This window comes from Pantherophis guttatus, chromosome 10 (assembly GCF_059756535.1).
Source record: "Pantherophis guttatus breed Tessera chromosome 10, ASM5975653v1, whole genome shotgun sequence".
Lineage (NCBI taxonomy): Eukaryota > Metazoa > Chordata > Lepidosauria > Squamata > Colubridae > Pantherophis > Pantherophis guttatus.
The window spans coordinates 3,991,184-4,009,701 of NC_142072.1; the positions used below are offsets into that span (position 1 = coordinate 3,991,184).

Genomic DNA, 18,518 nt, shown 5'->3' on the forward strand with positions numbered 1-18,518 from the left:
ACCTAATCTAGGAGAGAGGCAACCTGGAATTAAGGAGAAACTTCCTAACAGTGAGGACAATTAACCGGTGGAACTGCTTGCCACCAGAAGTTGTGGGTGCTCCATCACTGGAGGCTTTTAAGAAGAGATTGGACAACCATTTGTCTGAAATGGTGTAGAGATTTCTGCCTTGAGCAGGGGGTTGGACTAGAAGACCTCCAAGGTCCCTTCCAACTCTCGTTATTTCGAAAGCAGATGTCTGCAGACCGTGCTGGGAGCAGGGTTGATACTTACCGGCTCTGTTTCTTCCGACAGTTGGCAAGGAGGGGGCGGCTTGTACGCTGGGGGGCCTTCCAAACTGAAGAGACAGCAAGAAACGAGAGCCCGTTTAGCAATCTCTTTTGCATTTAGGCACGGTGCCAACCGATAGAGTGAGGTTGAGATTGGAGTGTTTGCTTTCAGGGGATGTGAGAATTGGGGGGATCTCAGATCTTCCCCTACTTATCTGAGCCTTTCGGGTTTCGATTGGGAGGATGCAAGACTTGTCCCGCCTCCTTTTGGCCCCACCCCTCCTATTTACAGCTAAAGCCCCACCCACTCATATTAGGCAGCTCCACTCCAGGGTTTATGCCAGGAGTGGGCAACTGGCAACTTCACATCTTTTGGACTTCAACTCCCAGAATTCCTGAGCCAACCTGGAGTGGGCAATGATGGCCTCTGTATGACCTATGGACTTCAAGTCCCAGAATTCCTGAGCCAATTGGGAGTGGGCAATGATGCCCTCTGTATGACCTGTGGACTTCAACTCCCAGAATTCCTGAGCCAATTGGGAGTGGGCAATGATGCCCTCTGTATGACCTATAGACTTCAACTCCCAGAATTCCTGAGCCAACCGTGAGTGGGCAGTGATGGCCTCTGTATGACCTGTGGACTTCAACTCCCAGAATTCCTGAGTCAGCCATGCTGGCTCAGGAATTCTGGGAGTTGAAGTCCACAATTCATAAAGGTGCTATTTATAGCAATACAATCTTTGACCGAATGGGGCCTGTTCCCACTGCAAGGAAATTCAGGGTGGGTGGGTGTCCCCTCCCCCAGCCCCCACTACCCCCTCTTCATGGCTTCCCCAAAGCCAACTGGCTGACTTACTCGTCCTCCTCAGGATCCATCCGATTCTTTTGCTGCTGCCGACAGATCAGGATTCCGGTGGCCAGCACCGCCAAGGCCACGATGGTGGCTATCAGGCCTCCGATGATGCCCCCTGTGGTGCCTGCACCAACCAGTTTGGGCTTCTCTGGACAAGGGAATAAAAGCATAAGCTCAGTAAAAGACAACCCAATTCTGCTCAAAGGTTCACCCAACAAGGAGTCTGGGACCTATACATAGCATGTTACAGGTAGTCCTCGGCTTACGACTACAATTGGGAACATGTTGTTGCTAAGCGATGCGGTCGTTAAGTGAGTCACGTCCAGTTTTACAGCCATGGCCGTCGCTTAATGACTGCCAGAACAAACATCATAAAATCCAAGTCAGTCCCTCGGCTGATCCTTTTTTATGACCGCAATGGGCAAGGTCTGTGACAGTTGTAACTAGAGGATTACCTTGACTCCCAAGTTCCCTTTCTTGAAACCATGCCATCTTCAGGTAGTCCTTGACTTATGACCACAATTGAGCCCAACATTTATGTTGCTAGGCGAGACAGTTGTTGTTAAGTGAGCTTTGTTCTGTTTTACGACCTTTCTTGCCACAATTGTCAGGCGAATCACTGCAGGTGCTAAACTGGTAAGATGGTTGTTAAGTGAATCTGGCTTAGGTCGCAAAAGGGGATCATGTGACCCCCGAGACATTGCAAACTGTCATAAATATGAGTCAGTTGCCATTTTATCGCGTCACCATGGGGATGCTGCAACGGTCATAAATGTGAAAACTGGTCATAAGTCACTTTTCTCAGTGCTGTTGTCACTTTGGTCACTAAAATGAACTGTTGTAAGTCGAGGACTACCTGTAATGGGTCCCGGGAAGCCAGTCTCCGTGGTCCTGGGGCCTCCCCACCAGAATATCTCCTTCCCACCCCCAACAGACTCGCAATGTCCCACCTCTGCTGTCCATTAAGCGAGTCTGCCTCAGTTTCCCAGAATCCTAGACTTATCAGGGTTCACACCTGCCTGCGAGATTGTTTATCTGGCGTCGCCCAGAGTCAATTAAATTGGGCGGCTTTCTTAATTTGATTAGTTAATTCTTTCCTTCCCCGAGTATTGAGCTGTCATGCAAAATATTTCCGGCCGTTTCTTCACTGGCGCTGGGTTCAGCCCTCACAAAGCGTGTTTGATTCATAGCTAAACATGTTGGGTGATCTCAGATACTCTTGGCATCTCAGAATAACAGAGGGACCTTGGAGGTCTTCTAGTCCAACCCCCTGCTCAAGCAGGAGACCGTATATCAGGGGTCCCCAAACTTGGCAGCTTTAAGACTTGTGGACTTCAACTCCCAGAATTCTCCAGCCATCAATGCTGGAATTCTGGGAATTGAAGTCCACAAGTCTTAAAGCTGCCAAGTTTGAAGACCTCTGCCGTATACCATTTCAGACAAATGGCTGTCTAATCCCTTCTTAAAAACCTCAAGTGAAGATATAATTTAAACAAGTGTTTTTCAACCTTGGCTACTTTAAGATGGGTGGACTTCAACTCCCAGAATTCCCCAGTGAGCTATGCTGGTTGCAAGGTAGAGGAAAAAAAAGCTGGCTGGGGAATTCTGGGAGTTGAAGTCCACACATCTTAAAGGGGCCAAGGTTGAGGGAAAAAAATGCTGCTGGGGAATTCTGGGAGTTGAAGTCCACCCATCTTAAAGGGGCCAAGGTTGAGAAAAAAAAAAATGCTGGCTGGGGAATTCTGGGAGTTGAGGTCCACCCATCTTAAAGGGGCCAAGATTGAGGGAAAAAAATGCTGGCTGGGGAATTCTGGGAGTTGAAGTCCACCCATCTTAAAGAGGCCAAGGTTGAGAAAAAAAATGCTGGCTGGGGAATTCTGGGAGTTGAAGTTCACCTATCTTAAAGGGGCCAAGGTTGAGGAAAAAAAAGCTGCCTGGGGAATTCTGGGAGTTGAAGTCCACCCATCTTAAAGGGGCCAAGGTTGAGAAAAAAAATGCTGGCTGGGGAATTCTGGGAGTTGAAGTCCACCCATCTTAAAGGGGCCAAGGTTGAGAAAAAAAAATGCTGGCTGGGGAATTCTGGGAGTTGAAGTCCACCCATCTTAAAGGGGCCAAGGTTGAGAAAGCCTGTTCTGGCTCGCCTTTTGCACTTCCTGCCACTAGATGGCGCTCCAGCTCTGCATGGCAACCTTTCAGCTTAGTTCCCAGCAGAGTTCTGGTTGAACCTGCCTTGAATATATATCAAATCGTCTATTATTCACCACTTTGCAAACAGGGAAGGCGAGAGAGTGGGCACAGCATGGAGATATGGTTTTTATTGGCTGCCTGCATCCTTTTACAACTTCAGCTGCTGGGCGTTGGGTGGCTGTCTGGTGAGAATGGGAATTCCCTAAGTGAATACAGATACCGTTCTAGAATACGACAGGCAAGGCGCTTTGGGAATTCAGAGGGAATCAAGTTTCCTAGTTTCTAGGCAACTGTACCACGCGCGAGCCAGCATTGGTGCTGGACACAGAGGTTGACATCATGCAATAAAAACCTCAAAACATAAAGCTTGCATTTTTCCTTTATTGAAATCAAGTTTCTAGTCCTTACGATATACGTCAGCAGGGGAGGCATACGCCGAAAGCATAGATCAGTTCCCAGCTATCAGAAAATAGGGTTTCAAGTCGCCAAGCCATCTTTCGTGCCAAGGGCGGAACTAGAATTCACCGTCTCCTGGTAATTGTCCCAAGATCACCCAGCTGGTTTTCATGCCTAAAGAGGGACTAGAGCTCACCGTCTCCTGGTGATTGGCCCAAAGTTACCCAAATGGCTTTCATGCGGGACTAGAACTCCCAGTCTCCTAGTGATTGGCCCAAAGTCACCCAGCCGGCTTTTCTGCATGAGGCGGAACTAGAACTCTCTGATTCCTGGCCCAAAGTCGCCAAGTCATCTTTTGTGCCAAGGGCGGAACTAGAACTCACCGTCTCCTGGTGATTGGGCCAAGATCACCCAGCTGATTTTCATGCCTAAAGAGGAACTAGAACTCACCGTCTCCTGGTGATTGGCCCAAAGTCACCCAATGGCTTTCATGCCTAAGTGGGACTAGAACTCCCAGTCTCCTGATAATTGGCTCAAGATCACCTAGCTGGCTTTCATGGCTAAGGCAGGGCTAGAACTCCCAGTCTCCTGGTGATTGGCCCCAAATTACCCAGCCAGCTTTTATGTCTAACGCAGTACCAGAACTCCCCCTCTCCCGCTTTCAACCTGATGCCTTAACCACCCAACCAGGTGCAGGAACAGATACCTGCGAAACAACTCTTAAGCTCTTAAGTAACCGAAGACTATTATTTCACATCCCATTTCCTGTCACTCATCCAAGCCCCAGAAAACCAACGAAGAGCAAAGACAAGCGTCCCGAGATCCATCCGAATTTCCCCTTTGCACGCGAAGACTTTCAGAAACTGCCACCTGGCACACCTGGAAACTGAAAGGCAACCTTTCCTGCGCCATCCGACCGCTTGCCAGCTTGGCATGTTCATCCCAGCAACAGATTCCACCCCGCACCACACACACCCCGCAGTCCTCCTGGGGAAAAAGCCATAATTACACACAGCCCCATACATTATGCATGGAGGCGCTGGGAGCAAACGGCCTCTCTCGCAGGCAGCTCCGAATTCTTATTTTTAGATTCGAGAGGAAGGTTTCCGGTGGAATTCTTTTTGACGCCAGCTCGAATGCCAAGAAGCTGAGCCGGTTAGGGATACCGAAGAAAGAAGAGAAAAGGGAAACATGGAACGGCGGAAGACAGGTGGAGAAATAATTGCTTCCCTTGGTAGAGGAAGGAGTCGCCTATTTTTCTTTTTTTTTTTCCTCCCCTAAGTCAAGAAATGAAGAAAATTGGACAGGCTGGCACATCTGGGCTACGAACCTGCAAGATCAGGGGAATCGCCCTACAGGTGTGAGGGGCTTCTCTGACCCACCCCTGGCTCCATCTAGGATGTCTTCATACAGCACATCTTATCTGGGCTGGTTAAAACCCCAGTCTGTGTACAGCAGAGGTGGTATTAGCTGGTTCGGACCGGTTCGCTCAAACTGGTAGCGGAAATCGTCCAATTTAGGCATGTTTTTGAGGCCAGGTGCATGTGCGGAGGGCACGGACGCTCACATTTGTCCAGTCTCTTCTTCAAAACTTCCAGTGTTGGAGCATTCACAACTTCTGGTGGCAAGCAGTTCCACTGGTTAATTGTTCTCACTGTCATGAAATTCCTCCTTAGTTCTAGATTGCTTCTCTCCTGGTTTAGTTTCCATTCGTTGCTTCTTGTCCTGCCTTCGGGTGCTTTGGAGAATAGCTTGACTCCCTCTTCTTTGGGGCAGCCCCTGAGATATTGGAAGGCTGCTATCATGTCTCCCCTAGTCCTCCTTTTCATTAAACGAGACCAGGGATCAGCAACCTGTGGCTCTGGAGCCGCATGCGGCTCTTTGGGCCCTCTGCTGTCAGGTGATCCCACCACTGGCTGGCCCCGCCCCTTGCCCTCCCCTCCCAGTCACTCCTCACCTATCCTGTGTAACGCTGGGGGATGGAGAAGCGGCCAGGGCAGAGACAGGGAGATACAGAGAGAGGGGGAGAGAGAGATGTCAAAAGGATTTTGTGGTTCCCGGTGTTTTTTAACAACTGGTTCTCTGCCCTAATGACCGGCTGGGTAGGCGTGGCTAGGGGGAGTCATGTGACTGGTGGAAGTGAGTGACATTGAGTTGGCCACGCCCACCCAGGTTTTGTGGCTCCCGGTGTTTTCTTTTCTGTGGGAAACGGGTCCAAATGGCTATTCGAGTATTTAAGGTTGCAGACCTCTGAACTATTTATTTATTTATTTATTTATTTATTTATTTATTTATTTATTTATTTATTTATTTATTTTTATATGCCGCCCTTCTCCGGAGACTCAGGGCGGCTTACAATGCGTTAAGCAATAGCCTTCATACTTTTGTATATTTTTTATACAAAGTCAGCTTATTGCCCCCACAAACCGGGTCCTCATTTTACCCACCTTAGAAAGGATGGAAGGCTGAGTCGACCTTGAGCCTGGTGAGAATCGAACTCGCAGTCATTGCAGGCAGCTGGATGTTAAATGCTGCCTTAGTAGGAGGCATTAGCCTCCTACGCCACTCAGGCTCCTGAGAAACTAGACGTACCCGGTTCCTGCAACCGTTCTTCATATGTTTTAGCCTCCAGTCCCTTCATCCTCTTTGTTGCTCTTCTCTGCACTCTTTCCAGAATCTCAACATCCTTTTTTTTTTTTTTTTTTTAACATCGTGGCGACCAAAACTGGATTCAGTGTTCCGGTTTCTCCCAGTTTGTCCTCCCCAGCAAACTGGTCCCGAAAGGAGAGGTGCGCGCACACCTGCATTGGCGGTGATGTCATTTCCCACCCTTCCTTGTTTTCTGTCCTCATCGTCGACTTTCACCTTTCAGCATCTGCCCAGCATAGCTTCCATCCAGCTGGGCAGAGGAAAGGAAGAGAAGGAGGGAAGGAGAGAAGGGAGGAGGGCTGAAAGGGCAAGGCTGGTGCAGGTGACTCAACCAGCTCAAAGGCCATCTGGGAAGGACACGAGATCATGCGTCAAGAGTCTGATCTGCTCTCGGCCTGCAAGAGGAAGCAAGGTCAATCCGAGGAATGATGGATTTTAGCTTCCTGGACCCACCTGGGGGAAGGAGGGATGATGAGCTGGTCAGTGGCAGGAGGAAACATCTGCCTGGCATGTCTCTTCTTCTTCTTCCTCTTCGCATGATTACAGGTAGTCCTCGACTTACGACCACAACGGAGCCCAAAATTTCTGTCGTTGAGTTCTAACCCCCCCCCCATTTTACGACTTTTCTCGCCGGCTTTCTTAAGTGAATCACTGCAGTTGATAAGTTAGTAACCCGGTTGTTGAGTGAATCTGGTTTCCAGATGTCAGAAGGTCACAGAAAGGGGATCGCATGATCTCCGGGATACAGCAAAGGTCATAACGATGAACCCGCGGCCCAGCGTCTGAATTTTTGATCACACATGATCATAGGGGAGGGCTGCAAAGAACTATGAAAAACGGTCACCAGTCACGTTTTTTTCAGTGCCGTTGTAACTTGGAACGGTCACTAAACGAACTGATGTCAGTCAAGGAAAACCTGTAGTTGCCTTTCCTAATTTGGGTGTTTCTCGACCCCGGCCATTGGAAGAGAAGTGGCTTTCAAATTCCGGAACGACTGTTTGTTTTAAGAGACTATTCCAAGTCACAACGAATCGGTCGTGAATCTGAATTGAGATTTTGCTGTAATCTTGTATATAAACAGAGAGCAAAGCAGGGGTGAAATCCAGCAGGTTCTAACAGGTTCTAGAGAACCGGTAGTGGAAATTTTGAGTAGTTCAGAGAACCGGCAAATACCAGCTCTGGCTGGCCCCAGAGTGGGGAGGAAATGGGGATTTTGCAGTATCCTTTCCCTGGAGTGGGGAGGGAATGGGGATTTTGCAGTATCCTTCCCCCAGGAGTGGGGAGGGAATGGGGATTTTGCAGTATCCTTCCCAAGGAGTGGAGTGGGAATGGGGTTTTTGCAATATCCTTCCCAAGGGGTGGGGTGGGAATGGGGATTTTGCAATATCCTTCTCCCAGGAGTGGGGTGGGAATGTGGATTTTGAGTATCCTTCCCCCAGGAGTGGGGAGGGAATGTGGATTTTGCAGTATCCTTCCCAAGGAGTGGGGTGGGAATGGGGATTTTGCAATATCCTTCCTCCAGGAGTGGGGTGGGAATGGGGATTTTGCAGTATCCTTCCCCTGCCACGCCCACCAAGCCACGCCCACCAAGCCACACCCACAGAACCGGTAGTAAAAAAAAAATTAAATTTCAAACCCACTGGCACTGATGATAGTACCTAGCTGGGTAACGAAACGTCTGCAAGAAAACAACCCAGCTCAGAAAGCACCGCTGGGGGAAAAAAAAAAAAGGACTTTTCTCCATGTTTCACACTTACAACCCATAGCAGCAGCCCCCGTGGTCACGTGATTAAAATCCGGATGCTGGGCAACCACATATTTATGACAGTCTCAGCATCCCGGGGGTTATGCGATCCTCTTCTGCGACCTTCTGACGAGCAAAGTCAACGGGAAAGCCAGAGTCGCTTAACGACCGTGTGACTAAGCGATTCGCTTAACAACGGCGGGAAGGAAAGGTCATAAAATGGGCGGAAAAACTCACTTTAACAACCGCCTTAATTAGCCATGGATGTTTTGGACTCAAATGTGGACGTAAATCGAGTATACATTTGGGGGGGGGCTTCTCTCATCGCCAAGCTTTGCCCCCCTCTGTAGGGGTTCACAGGTCCTCCGACGTGCCTCCCTGCGGTGCAGGCCGAGGCCCTGGCAAACCGGTTCCTTGCCCAGAGGAGCCGTTGGGTGAGCTGGGATCGAAAGGAAGCCTTTGGCTGCAGGAGGAAAAAAACCGCCATTGTTGTCAAACAGGACAGACCGGAGCGATTAATCCACTTTATCTGCCCGGATAATCCACTCCTGTCAGGTGGTTCCTAGGAAACACGTTTTGGGGAAGTAGAGTCAGGAGGGACTCAGGGGCCAGAGAGCCAGGTGGGGCACGGGGAGAAGCCAAGAGATAGGTGAGTCAGACAGGTGGGGCAGGGAGGGAAGGAGGGAAGGAAGGAAGGGGGAAACGAACGGGAGCGAAACCTGGCCATAAATCCTGGCCATTCTGGGAAGAGAAAGAGTTTCGGAGAAAGGTAGAAGAAAAGAAAGAAAAACGAGAAAGTCCGAAGTTCATTTCCGGGAGGGAGCAAGCTCAAATTCTCCAGGCGTGACAACATGCGTGTGCTGGAAAAGTTATGCCAATGCCCACCCACGCCCCAAACTGGGCACTAATGGGAAGGAGGGAGGGGACGGGGGGGGGGAGAGAACCAAATCTTGGCTCCAGTTGCAAACTGCATGCTTTATTTTATTTTCTGTTTTTTTGCTGCTTGCCCGCCCCGATGTCTGGCAGGGCTCCCAACGTGGCACCTGCCAAATTCTTTTCTTTTTTATGTGTAATTTGCATCCTGCTTGGTTATTTTTTTTATAAGCAACTCAAAGTAAATATACCCAGCACGCCTTCCTCCTCCTATTTTGTCTGCAACAACAACCCTGTGAGGTGGGTGGGGATATGAGAGAGAGAGAGATGGACTGGCTCAAGGTCACCCAGCTGGCTAAGGAGGAACTAGAGCTCTTAGTGATTGGCCCAGTCACCCAGGTGGCTTTCGTGCCTAAGGCAGAACTAGAACTCACAATCTCCTAGTGATTGGCCCAAAGTTACCCAACTGGCTTTGATAGCTAAGGCAGAACTAGAACTTACAGTCTCCTAGTGATTGGCCCAAGGTCACCCAGCTGGCTTTCATAGCTAAGGCAGAACTAGAACTCAGTGTCTCCTAGTGATTGGCCCAAGGTCACCCAACTGGCTTTCATAGCTAAGGCAGAACTAGAACTCCCAATGTACTGGTGATTGGCCCAAAGTCACCCAGCTGGCTTTCATAGCTAAGGCAGAACTAGAACTCACAGTCTCCTTGTGATTGGCCCAAAGTCACCCAGCTGGCTTTCATAGCTAAGGCAGAACTAGAACTCCCAATGTCCTGGTGATTGGCCCAAAGTCACCCAGCTGGCTTTGATAGCTAAGGCAGAACTAGAACTCACAATCTCCTAGTGATTGGCCCAAAGTTACCCAACTGGCTTTGATAGCTAAGGCAGAACTAGAACTTACAGTCTCCTAGTGATTGGCCCAAGGTCACCCAGCTGGCTTTCATAGCTAAGGCAGAACTAGAACTCAGTGTCTCCTAGTGATTGGCCCAAGGTCACCCAACTGGCTTTCATAGCTAAGGCAGAACTAGAACTCCCAATGTACTGGTGATTGGCCCAAAGTCACCCAGCTGGCTTTCATAGCTAAGGCAGAACTAGAACTCACAGTCTCCTTGTGATTGGCCCAAAGTCACCCAGCTGGCTTTCATAGCTAAGGCAGAACTAGAACTCCCAATGTCCTGGTGATTGGCCCAAAGTCACCCAGCTGGCTTTCATAGCTAAGGCAGAACTAGAACTCACAGTCTCCTAGTGATTGGCCAAGGTCACCCAGCTGGCTTTCATAGCTAAGGCAGAACTAGAACTCACAGTCTCCTAGTGATTGGCCCCAAAGTCAGCCAGCTGGCTTCCCTGCCTGGTGGGACTAGAACTCCCAGTCTCCCAGTTTCTAGCCTTGTGCCTTAACCACTGGACAAACTGTCTCTCTTCCTCCCAGACCATCATACCACCTCCCTGCTATTTATTTGTTTCAATTTCTATATTTATTTGGGAGGCTGATGGGAGAGACAGCCTAAAATTTCGGGAAGGGACCAGGTTGAAGGAAGGGGAAGATGCACTGGCCGGTGGTACACCTCGTTCTTCATTTAACCCTCACCCCCTCCCCTCAATTCTGAATTTCGTTTCATGCCAGCCCCGCGAGAGAAACCCGGACGAGGATCTCCCGGCAGTGCCAACCCTCCTACGGGCACGCCAGATAAAGCTGGATTCTTGCTGCATTTCCTTCCAGAGTTTCTGCCCCTCCCTCGGGAATGTCTTTGCCCGTGTTTACACGAAACTAGACAAAAAGAGGATAAAAAAGAAAAAAAAACAACAGGCTCTACTTTCGGCCTCTGGGAGGGAAAAATGAGCTCATGCGGCCAACGAACCCGAGAACTCATAAGCCTGAATCGAAAGCAACAAGTCCTTCCCCCCTCCACCTGCAATCTCAGGATTTTTTTATTTTATTTTATATTTTGTGGCCGTCGCAGAGGCAAATGATCCTCCCCTGCAGAGACGATACGAGAAATATAGATAGATTGTGCATTGTTTAATGTGGCTTTTTTGGGGGGGGGTCGGGGTTGAGGAGGGGATGAGGAGAGGGAAGGATTGTTACTGGGTGCAGAATTTTCTCGAAGAGCCGTATTATCCCCCTTAAATAGCTAAGCCACAGGCAGAGAGGGGGGGAAGGAAAAAAAAAAAGGAAAGAAAAGAGGATGTATAGTCTATTCCTTTTTTTTTGTGTTTTGCCATGCCGCCGAGAGAATCCCTTTTAACCTGAATGCGGCTTGGTGGAAAATAATCAGAAAGCAGCACTCAACTCATAATAGGATCGGGAGATCTTTATCTGAGCTCTTTGGAAACAGCGACGGGGACAAAAATAAGTTGGCTGTCACTAGGCAAGAGCGGAAAAATATTCTGCTTGGCCTACTCGTCACCCTTCAGAGGGGAAAAAAAAAACAAACCCAGCGTACAAATTAAGATTCTCCAACATGGCTTCCTTCTTCTCACCAGTTCAGCTCCGTCTGTCTCCAAAATGTTCAGGGCCAGGATTATGATTATGATTATGATTATGATTTAAAATCCTGATTTAAGAAAAAAAAAATCCCAGTAATTTCACCTTTGCAATCCACCTTTCCGAAATCCGGCGTCAACAGTAGACTTCAGTTTTTGCAAAGAACGCGATTAAAAATTAACTTTGTGCTATCTTTTTTTTTTTTTTTGCCTTTCCAAATCTCGACCGAAACATTCACCGGGGTTGAAGCGAAGGAAAATGGCGTGCTTTGTAGAATTTTTTCTGAACAACGGAGTTGGAAGGGACCTCGGAGGTCTTCTAGTCCAACCCTCTGCTCGAGCAGGAAATTCTATACCAGTGATGGCAAACCTTTTCGGCACCGCGTCCCCAAACCAGAATGCACATGCATGCATGCATGCGTGTGTGTGTATGTGTGCATGCTGGAGTGCCGGAAACCTGAAGACCAGCTGGCTAACGCGCACAGCCTGTTTTTGGGCTGGGTTTTTGGCCATTTTCAGGGTCATTTTTTTTGGCCGTTTTCTGGGCCATTTTCAGGTCTGTTTTTCGGGTTGTTTTCAAGGCCATTTTTGAACCGTTTTCCGGCCCATTTTTCGGGCTGTTTTCAGGGCTTCTTTTTTAGGCCAAAAACAGCCCAAAAAAAGGCCAAAAAACAGCCTGAAAATGGCCTGAAAAACAGTCTGGTTTTTGGCCGTTTTTTGGGCCGTTTTCAGGCTGTTTTTGGGGGCTGTTTTCAGGCTGTTTTCAGGCTGTTTTGGGGGCTGTTTTCAGGCCATTTTCAGGCTGTTTTGGGGCTGTTTTCAAGGCTATTTTTGAACCGTTTTGCGGCCCATTTTTTGGGCTGTTTTCAGGGCTGCTTTTTTGGGCCAAAAACAGCCAAAAAAAAGAGGCCAAAAAACAGCCTGAAAATGGCCTCAAAAACAGTCTGGTTTTTGGCGGTTTTTCGGGCCGTTTTCAGGCTGTTTTTTGGGGCTGTTTTCAGGCCATTTTCAGGTCGGTTTTGGGGCCAAAAACAGCCCGAAAAAGGGGCTGTTTTTTGGGTATTTTCTGGCCCGTTTTCTGACGCTCCGGCACTCGTGAAGACCAACTTGCCAGTGCACCTGTGCACACTGGAAACCAGAAGAGCAGCTGGCGGCAGCGCACGTGCCCACAGAGAGGCTTCTGCGTGCCACCTCTGGCCCACGTGCCATCGGTCCGCCATCACGGCTCTATATCATTTCAGGCAAACGGTTGTCCAATCTTTTCTTCAAAACCTCCAGTGATAGAGAACCCACAACTTCTGAAGAAAAGGCATTCTACTTGATTAACTGTTCTAAATGTCAGGAAATTTCTCTTTAATTCTGCTGGGAGAAGTTTATGATAGACAATTCCTTAGCATAATGTTTAGGCTACTCTTCGTACGTTTTCGTTCACCACACAGCTATGATTTGCTTTAAACCGGCGTTCTCAATACTGGGTGAGTTTGAGGCAGGTGGACTACAATTCCCAGAATTCCCCAGCCAGCCATGATGGCTGTGGAATTCTGGGAGTTGAAGTCCCTCCCTCCCCCCCATTCCTAAACTTACCAAGGTTGAAAAACACTGGTTTAAGCCATTCTTAGTTGAGTTCACCAACTCTTAAATCGACAGAGCACAAAGTGCCAAAGTTGTGCACTTTGTCCAGAGTTGCAAACTACACTGTGTTGATGTACATTATATAAATACATCTCTTTAAGGCAACTATTGGATGGCAACCAACAGGACGTGGGAGGTGAAAATCCAACAGATAAATATTTTGGAGACGTTGGGAAGCCTGCAATTTCACTTCCCCGTCCAGAAAACGCGAGAGCCTTGGCAACAAGCTTCAATTCTTTTCAGCACATTTTTCTCGACTGCCATATGGGCGTCAACGCTAAGAATTGGAAACGGTGCAAAAGAAATTGGGAAACTGTCTTCGAAAATCTTGATTCCTTCTACAGTGGATGACTGCACACTTACAGGAGTGACTCATATTAAGAGCAGACTCAGCCACTGCAAAATTGTCACCACAGCTTTCGTCTGCCCGTATCAGAAATCCACGTAAACATTGGTAGGGTTTTTTTTCCAAGTCAGATTCCTAGAAGGGGCTGTGTTTGGAAAATATCCAAAATCAACCTGTTGCCAGCTTTGCAATGACACAGGGCTAATTAGAAACGCCCTCCTGATTTGGCTATTAATATTCCGTGAACTGTGCCACGCTTTGAAAGAAGAGGCCTGGTTTCTTGTAAGTGGACCACATGATACCCAATGAAACGCCACTGCGAGTGTTTATTACTCATCTATGGTGTTTGCATGTTGAGCCAGCCATGCATGGGGCTTAATTTTAGTTTCTGGTGAGTAAATGCTGCTGTTGTTGGTGAAAGGGCACATCCCTAAGATTTCAACTTTTCCTCCCGAGACATGAACCAACTCAAAATTTGCTTGTGAAGATTGGAGAGATTTTTTTTTTTTTAAATGGACTGGGTTTATGCTTCACACTAAATTATCGTTGGTCGATCAAGTTTATTTAGTGGTTCGGGTTTGCATGTACTAAACCATGCACCAGGTTTTATAAATCACAGCGAGTGACTTGACGGACTTCTCCTCTTCTCTGCAAACCCCACTCCCTTCTAGAACTGATGGTGTTACCTACTTGGATAATGAAAGTCTGCAAGAAAACAACCAAGCTCAGAGAGCACCAAGGACTCTGCAGTCCTCCTCCTCCTCCTCTTCGCAAACCCCACTCCCTTCCAGCACTGGCCCTGACCTTATTACAACCCCTCTCCAAAATTTAGGACTGTAAAGCCATTTTAATGGCCTTTTAAGCAGCAACAGCTGGGAAGCGTGTCTTCCCAGACCACAGCCCGGATGGGCCGAAGGAGGAAAATCATCGGTTTTAACAACACATCCGGAAATCTGTGGAAGGATTCACGATTCACAACAAGGGTTTAGCGGGACACACACACACACACACACACACGGTCCTGATGTGGAAAGAGATACCAACAGCTGGGCGAGAAGGAGGAACTGGACCACATACATAGCACATTAGCCAAGACCTCCGGCCAAATCCTTCATAACAGGGATGCTTTTCGCTGGCCAGCAATTATGCTGAATTTCCCAGAGCTTTTTCCTGGTGGCAATTGCTTACAATGGGTATTTAAGATAACTGGATCGAGATCAGATGTAAAATAATCCACCGGGAATCTGCAAAGAAGGTTTTTTTTCCCGCACCCCCCAAAAAATTGCAAGCCATCAAAAACTTGCGCGGGGAGGATTTCTTCCGCTTCCATCTAAAGCAGTGTTTCTCAACCTTGGCCGCTGGACGATGGGTGGACTTCAACTCCCAGAATTCCCCAGCCAGCTCTGCTGGCTGGGGAATTCTGGGAGCTGAAGTCCACCCATCGTCCAGCGGCCAAGGTTGAGAAACACTGATCTAAAGCTTTCATCCCACCACCCAAATTCCGACTGGGGTGACTGATAAAAACTCGAGAAAGAAACCAATAGGGAAGTCAATAAAAGAGGCGGTTTTCCTTCAATCCCGGGGGAGGCCATGCTGCGAAGTGGAAGCCAGAACGGTTCGCCAGGCCAGGAAGGCGTGGAGAGAGCTAGGGAACGAACAGTGGTTAAGTACAGAGAGTCCTCGACTTACAACACTTCACTTAGGGACCGTTCCAAGTTATAACGGCGCTGAAAAAAGTGACTTACGGCCATTTTTTTTTTTTTACAGTTGCAACCTTTGTAACATCCCCTAAGTCACTAAATGAATTATCTGTGCTGTCCATTTTCTACCCTGTTGGACTGTTCGGGGATTTCATTTTGAGCCAACCCACTCATCCGTCCGTCCGTCCGTCCACCCATCCATCTACTCATTCATTCATTCACCCACCCACCCACCCACCCATCCATCATCTATCTACCCATCCATCTACCCATCCATCCACCCTTTCATCCATCCACCCCTTCATCTACCCATCCATCTATCCATCCATCCATCCATTCATCTACCTATCCATCTATCCATCCATCCATCCATCATTTATCCACCCATCCATCCACCCACCCACCCATTCATCCATCCACCCATCCATCCACCTACCCATCCATCCATTCATCTACCCATCCATCCATCATTTATCTACCCATCCATCTACCCATCCATTCATTCATCTACCTATCCACCCACCCACCCATCCATCATCTATCTACCCATCCATCTTCCCATCCACCCACCCTTTCATCCATCCATCCATTCATCTACCCATCCATCCATCTATCCATCCATCCATCCATCATCTATCCACCCATCCATCCACCCACCCACCCACCCACCCATTCATCCATCCGCCCATCCATCTACCCATCCATCCCTCCATCCATCCATCCATCCATCCATCCATCTACCCATTCATCCATCCATCCACCCATCCATCTACCCATCCATCCCTCCATCCATCCACCCACCCACCCACGCATTCATCCATCCACCCACCCACCCACGCATTCATCCATCCACCCACCCACCCACCCATTCATCCATCCATCCATCCATCTACCCATCCATCCATCCATCATTTATCTACCCATCCATCTATCCATTCATCTACCCATCTATCCATCCATCCATCCATCTACCTATCCATCTATCCATCCACCCACCCACCCATCCATCCACCCATTCATCTACCCATCCATCCATTTATCTACCCATCCATCCATTCATCTACCCATCCATCCATCCATCATTTATCTACCCATCCACCCACCCACCCACCCACCCATCCATCTACCGATCCATCCATTCATCCATCCATCCATCCATCCATCTACCCACCCTCTGAATTTTCCCTGATCCTGTACCTCTCTCTTCCCTCATTGCATCACGCAAGAAAACTGGGTGACTCCAGCTATTCCTCAGCTGTTAACTCCAAACATCAGCCTTCACTCCTAACAGTGGGAGATGCTGGGTGGAAACATCTGGAGCCCTACAGGTTTTTCCAGCCCCACTTGTCCCCCTGCCGCCTGTTAAGATCCCCCTTGCAGAAAAACCAAAAAACCAAAAAAACCTGAAAAGGAGGCTTCCTAATTATGACGGTCGCTAAGCACAAAAGAGGTGCCACCCCCCACCCCTAACGGCTTCGTGTCTCTTCAAAACAGCCTCTCGGTCCCCCACCTGCCGATAAGACAAGAGCATTCGGCTGGCTGCTTTGAAGAAACGTGAGCTCCTTTCCGAGGCGAGACAGGTGGTCATGGAGACATGTTGGGAGTCGACAGCTCCGACGGTTTGCAAGCCACGGGCATCTGCTCTCGCCAACAGAAGGTGTTCTGAAGGTTGCTTAGATGTTGCTGTCATGTAATGTTTGAAGAGGGGTTTGTTCAAGGCCCAGAAATATAGGAACGGGGGCGGGGGAAGGTAACTATGGCTTCGGCAGCCAAGGAAGCCAAGTTGCGATTTATACCTTTCCAAGTTCTTTTTTTAAATTTAGAAAAAGATCTGCCAGCGAGTTTTAATTGGAAGAACAGACCGGCCTGTTCCAGAATTAAAATAAAGGTAAAGGTTCCCCTTGCACGTATGTGCTAGTCGTTCCCGACTCTAGGGGGCGGTGCTCATCTCCGTTTCAAAGCCGAAGAGCCAGCGCTGTCCGAAGACGTCTCCGGGGTCATGTGGTCGGCATGACTCAACGCCAAAGGCGCATGGAGCGCTGTTCCCTTCCCACCAAAGGTGGTCCCTATTTTTCTGCTTGCATTTTTTACCTGCTTTCGAACTGCTAGGTTGGCAGAAGCTCACCCCATTACCCCATTAACGACCACAATGGAGTGGAGATCTTTCACTGCTAAGCAACGGGGTTGTTAAATGAGTCACACCCTATTTTACAGTCGTAAAATTGACTTTGACTCACTTAACAACTGTCTTGTTTAGCAACATTTAATTCGGATCCCAATTGTCATAAATTGAGGACTAGATACATACAGTTAGTCCTCGACCTACAACAGTTCATTTAATGACCGTTCGAAGTTCCAACGGCGCTGAGAAAAGTTGACTTATGGCCACTTTTCACACTTATGACTATTGTTGCATCCCCCCAAGATCACACAATTTGCATTCAGATGCTTAACAACCGATTCACATTTATGACCGGTTGCAGCATCCCAGAGTCCTGAGACTTCCCCTTTTGGCGACCTTCTGACAAGCAACGTCAACGGGGAAGCCGGATCCACTTAACGACTACGTGACTCATTTAAGAACGGCGGCGATTCGCTTAACCAACGTGGGCGAGAAAAGTCTGGTGGCGCAGCAGACTAATAGCCTGTTATTAACATTCAGCTGCCTGCAATTACTGCAAGTTCGAATCTCCCCAGGCTCAAGGTTGACTCAGCCTTCCATCCTTTCTAAGGTAGGTAAATTGAGGACCCAGTTTGTGGGGGCAATAAGCTGACTTTGTATAAATATACAAAAGGATGAAGGCTATTGCTTAGCGCATTGTAAGCCGCCCTGAGTCTCCGGAGAAGGGTGGCATATAAATCAAATAAAAAAAAAAAAGTCGCAACATGGGGCAAAACTCCCTTCACAACAAACGTCTCCCTTAACGCCATAAATGTAGGGGGGCTCAATTGTGATCGTAAATCGAGGAGTCCCTGTATTCATCTGGATTTTTTTTTTTGTTTCGCATCGTGGTGGGGTGATGGTGGAGAGAAACTGCTCGGCTTACTTTCCTGCAGAAAGAAATAGCATTCGGGCATCTTAATGTCAGACTGAGGGCTGCATCAACTGGACCGCCAGGGCTCCCAGATGCCTGGAGGACATTATTAAATACATGCAGAAAACGTCTATTCATATCACATTAAGAATTACAAAATCTGTTGGCAACCTTGGAGAGGTTGAGAGAGAGAGAGCTGCATCCAAAACCATTTGGGAGCGTGAGCAGGCCCAGGTGGTGAAGTAATGAGACTCCCTGTCAGTTCTGTACGGTGGTTGAATGAAATGTAAATGTGTGTTAAATCAAAGTTGGGTTTTTCTACTGTTATCGATCGGCCTTTCGGATGGC

The 18,518-nt window shown here is 48.4% G+C and overlaps 1 protein-coding gene across 1 annotated transcript in view; it reads right to left on the bottom strand.

The window, feature by feature from the left end:
• The window catches only part of NECTIN2 (nectin cell adhesion molecule 2), a 69,210-nt gene that overhangs the window by 4,030 nt on the left and 46,662 nt on the right, over nucleotides 1-18,518 (bottom strand). Inside the window, exons 6-7 of the mRNA XM_034438032.3 lie at nucleotides 1,126-1,270; nucleotides 274-337 (exon numbers count right to left, since the gene is read on the bottom strand). Of these exons, the coding sequence (XP_034293923.2) occupies nucleotides 274-337; nucleotides 1,126-1,270 (209 nt within the window). The remainder of the gene's footprint in view (nucleotides 1-273; nucleotides 338-1,125; nucleotides 1,271-18,518) is intronic.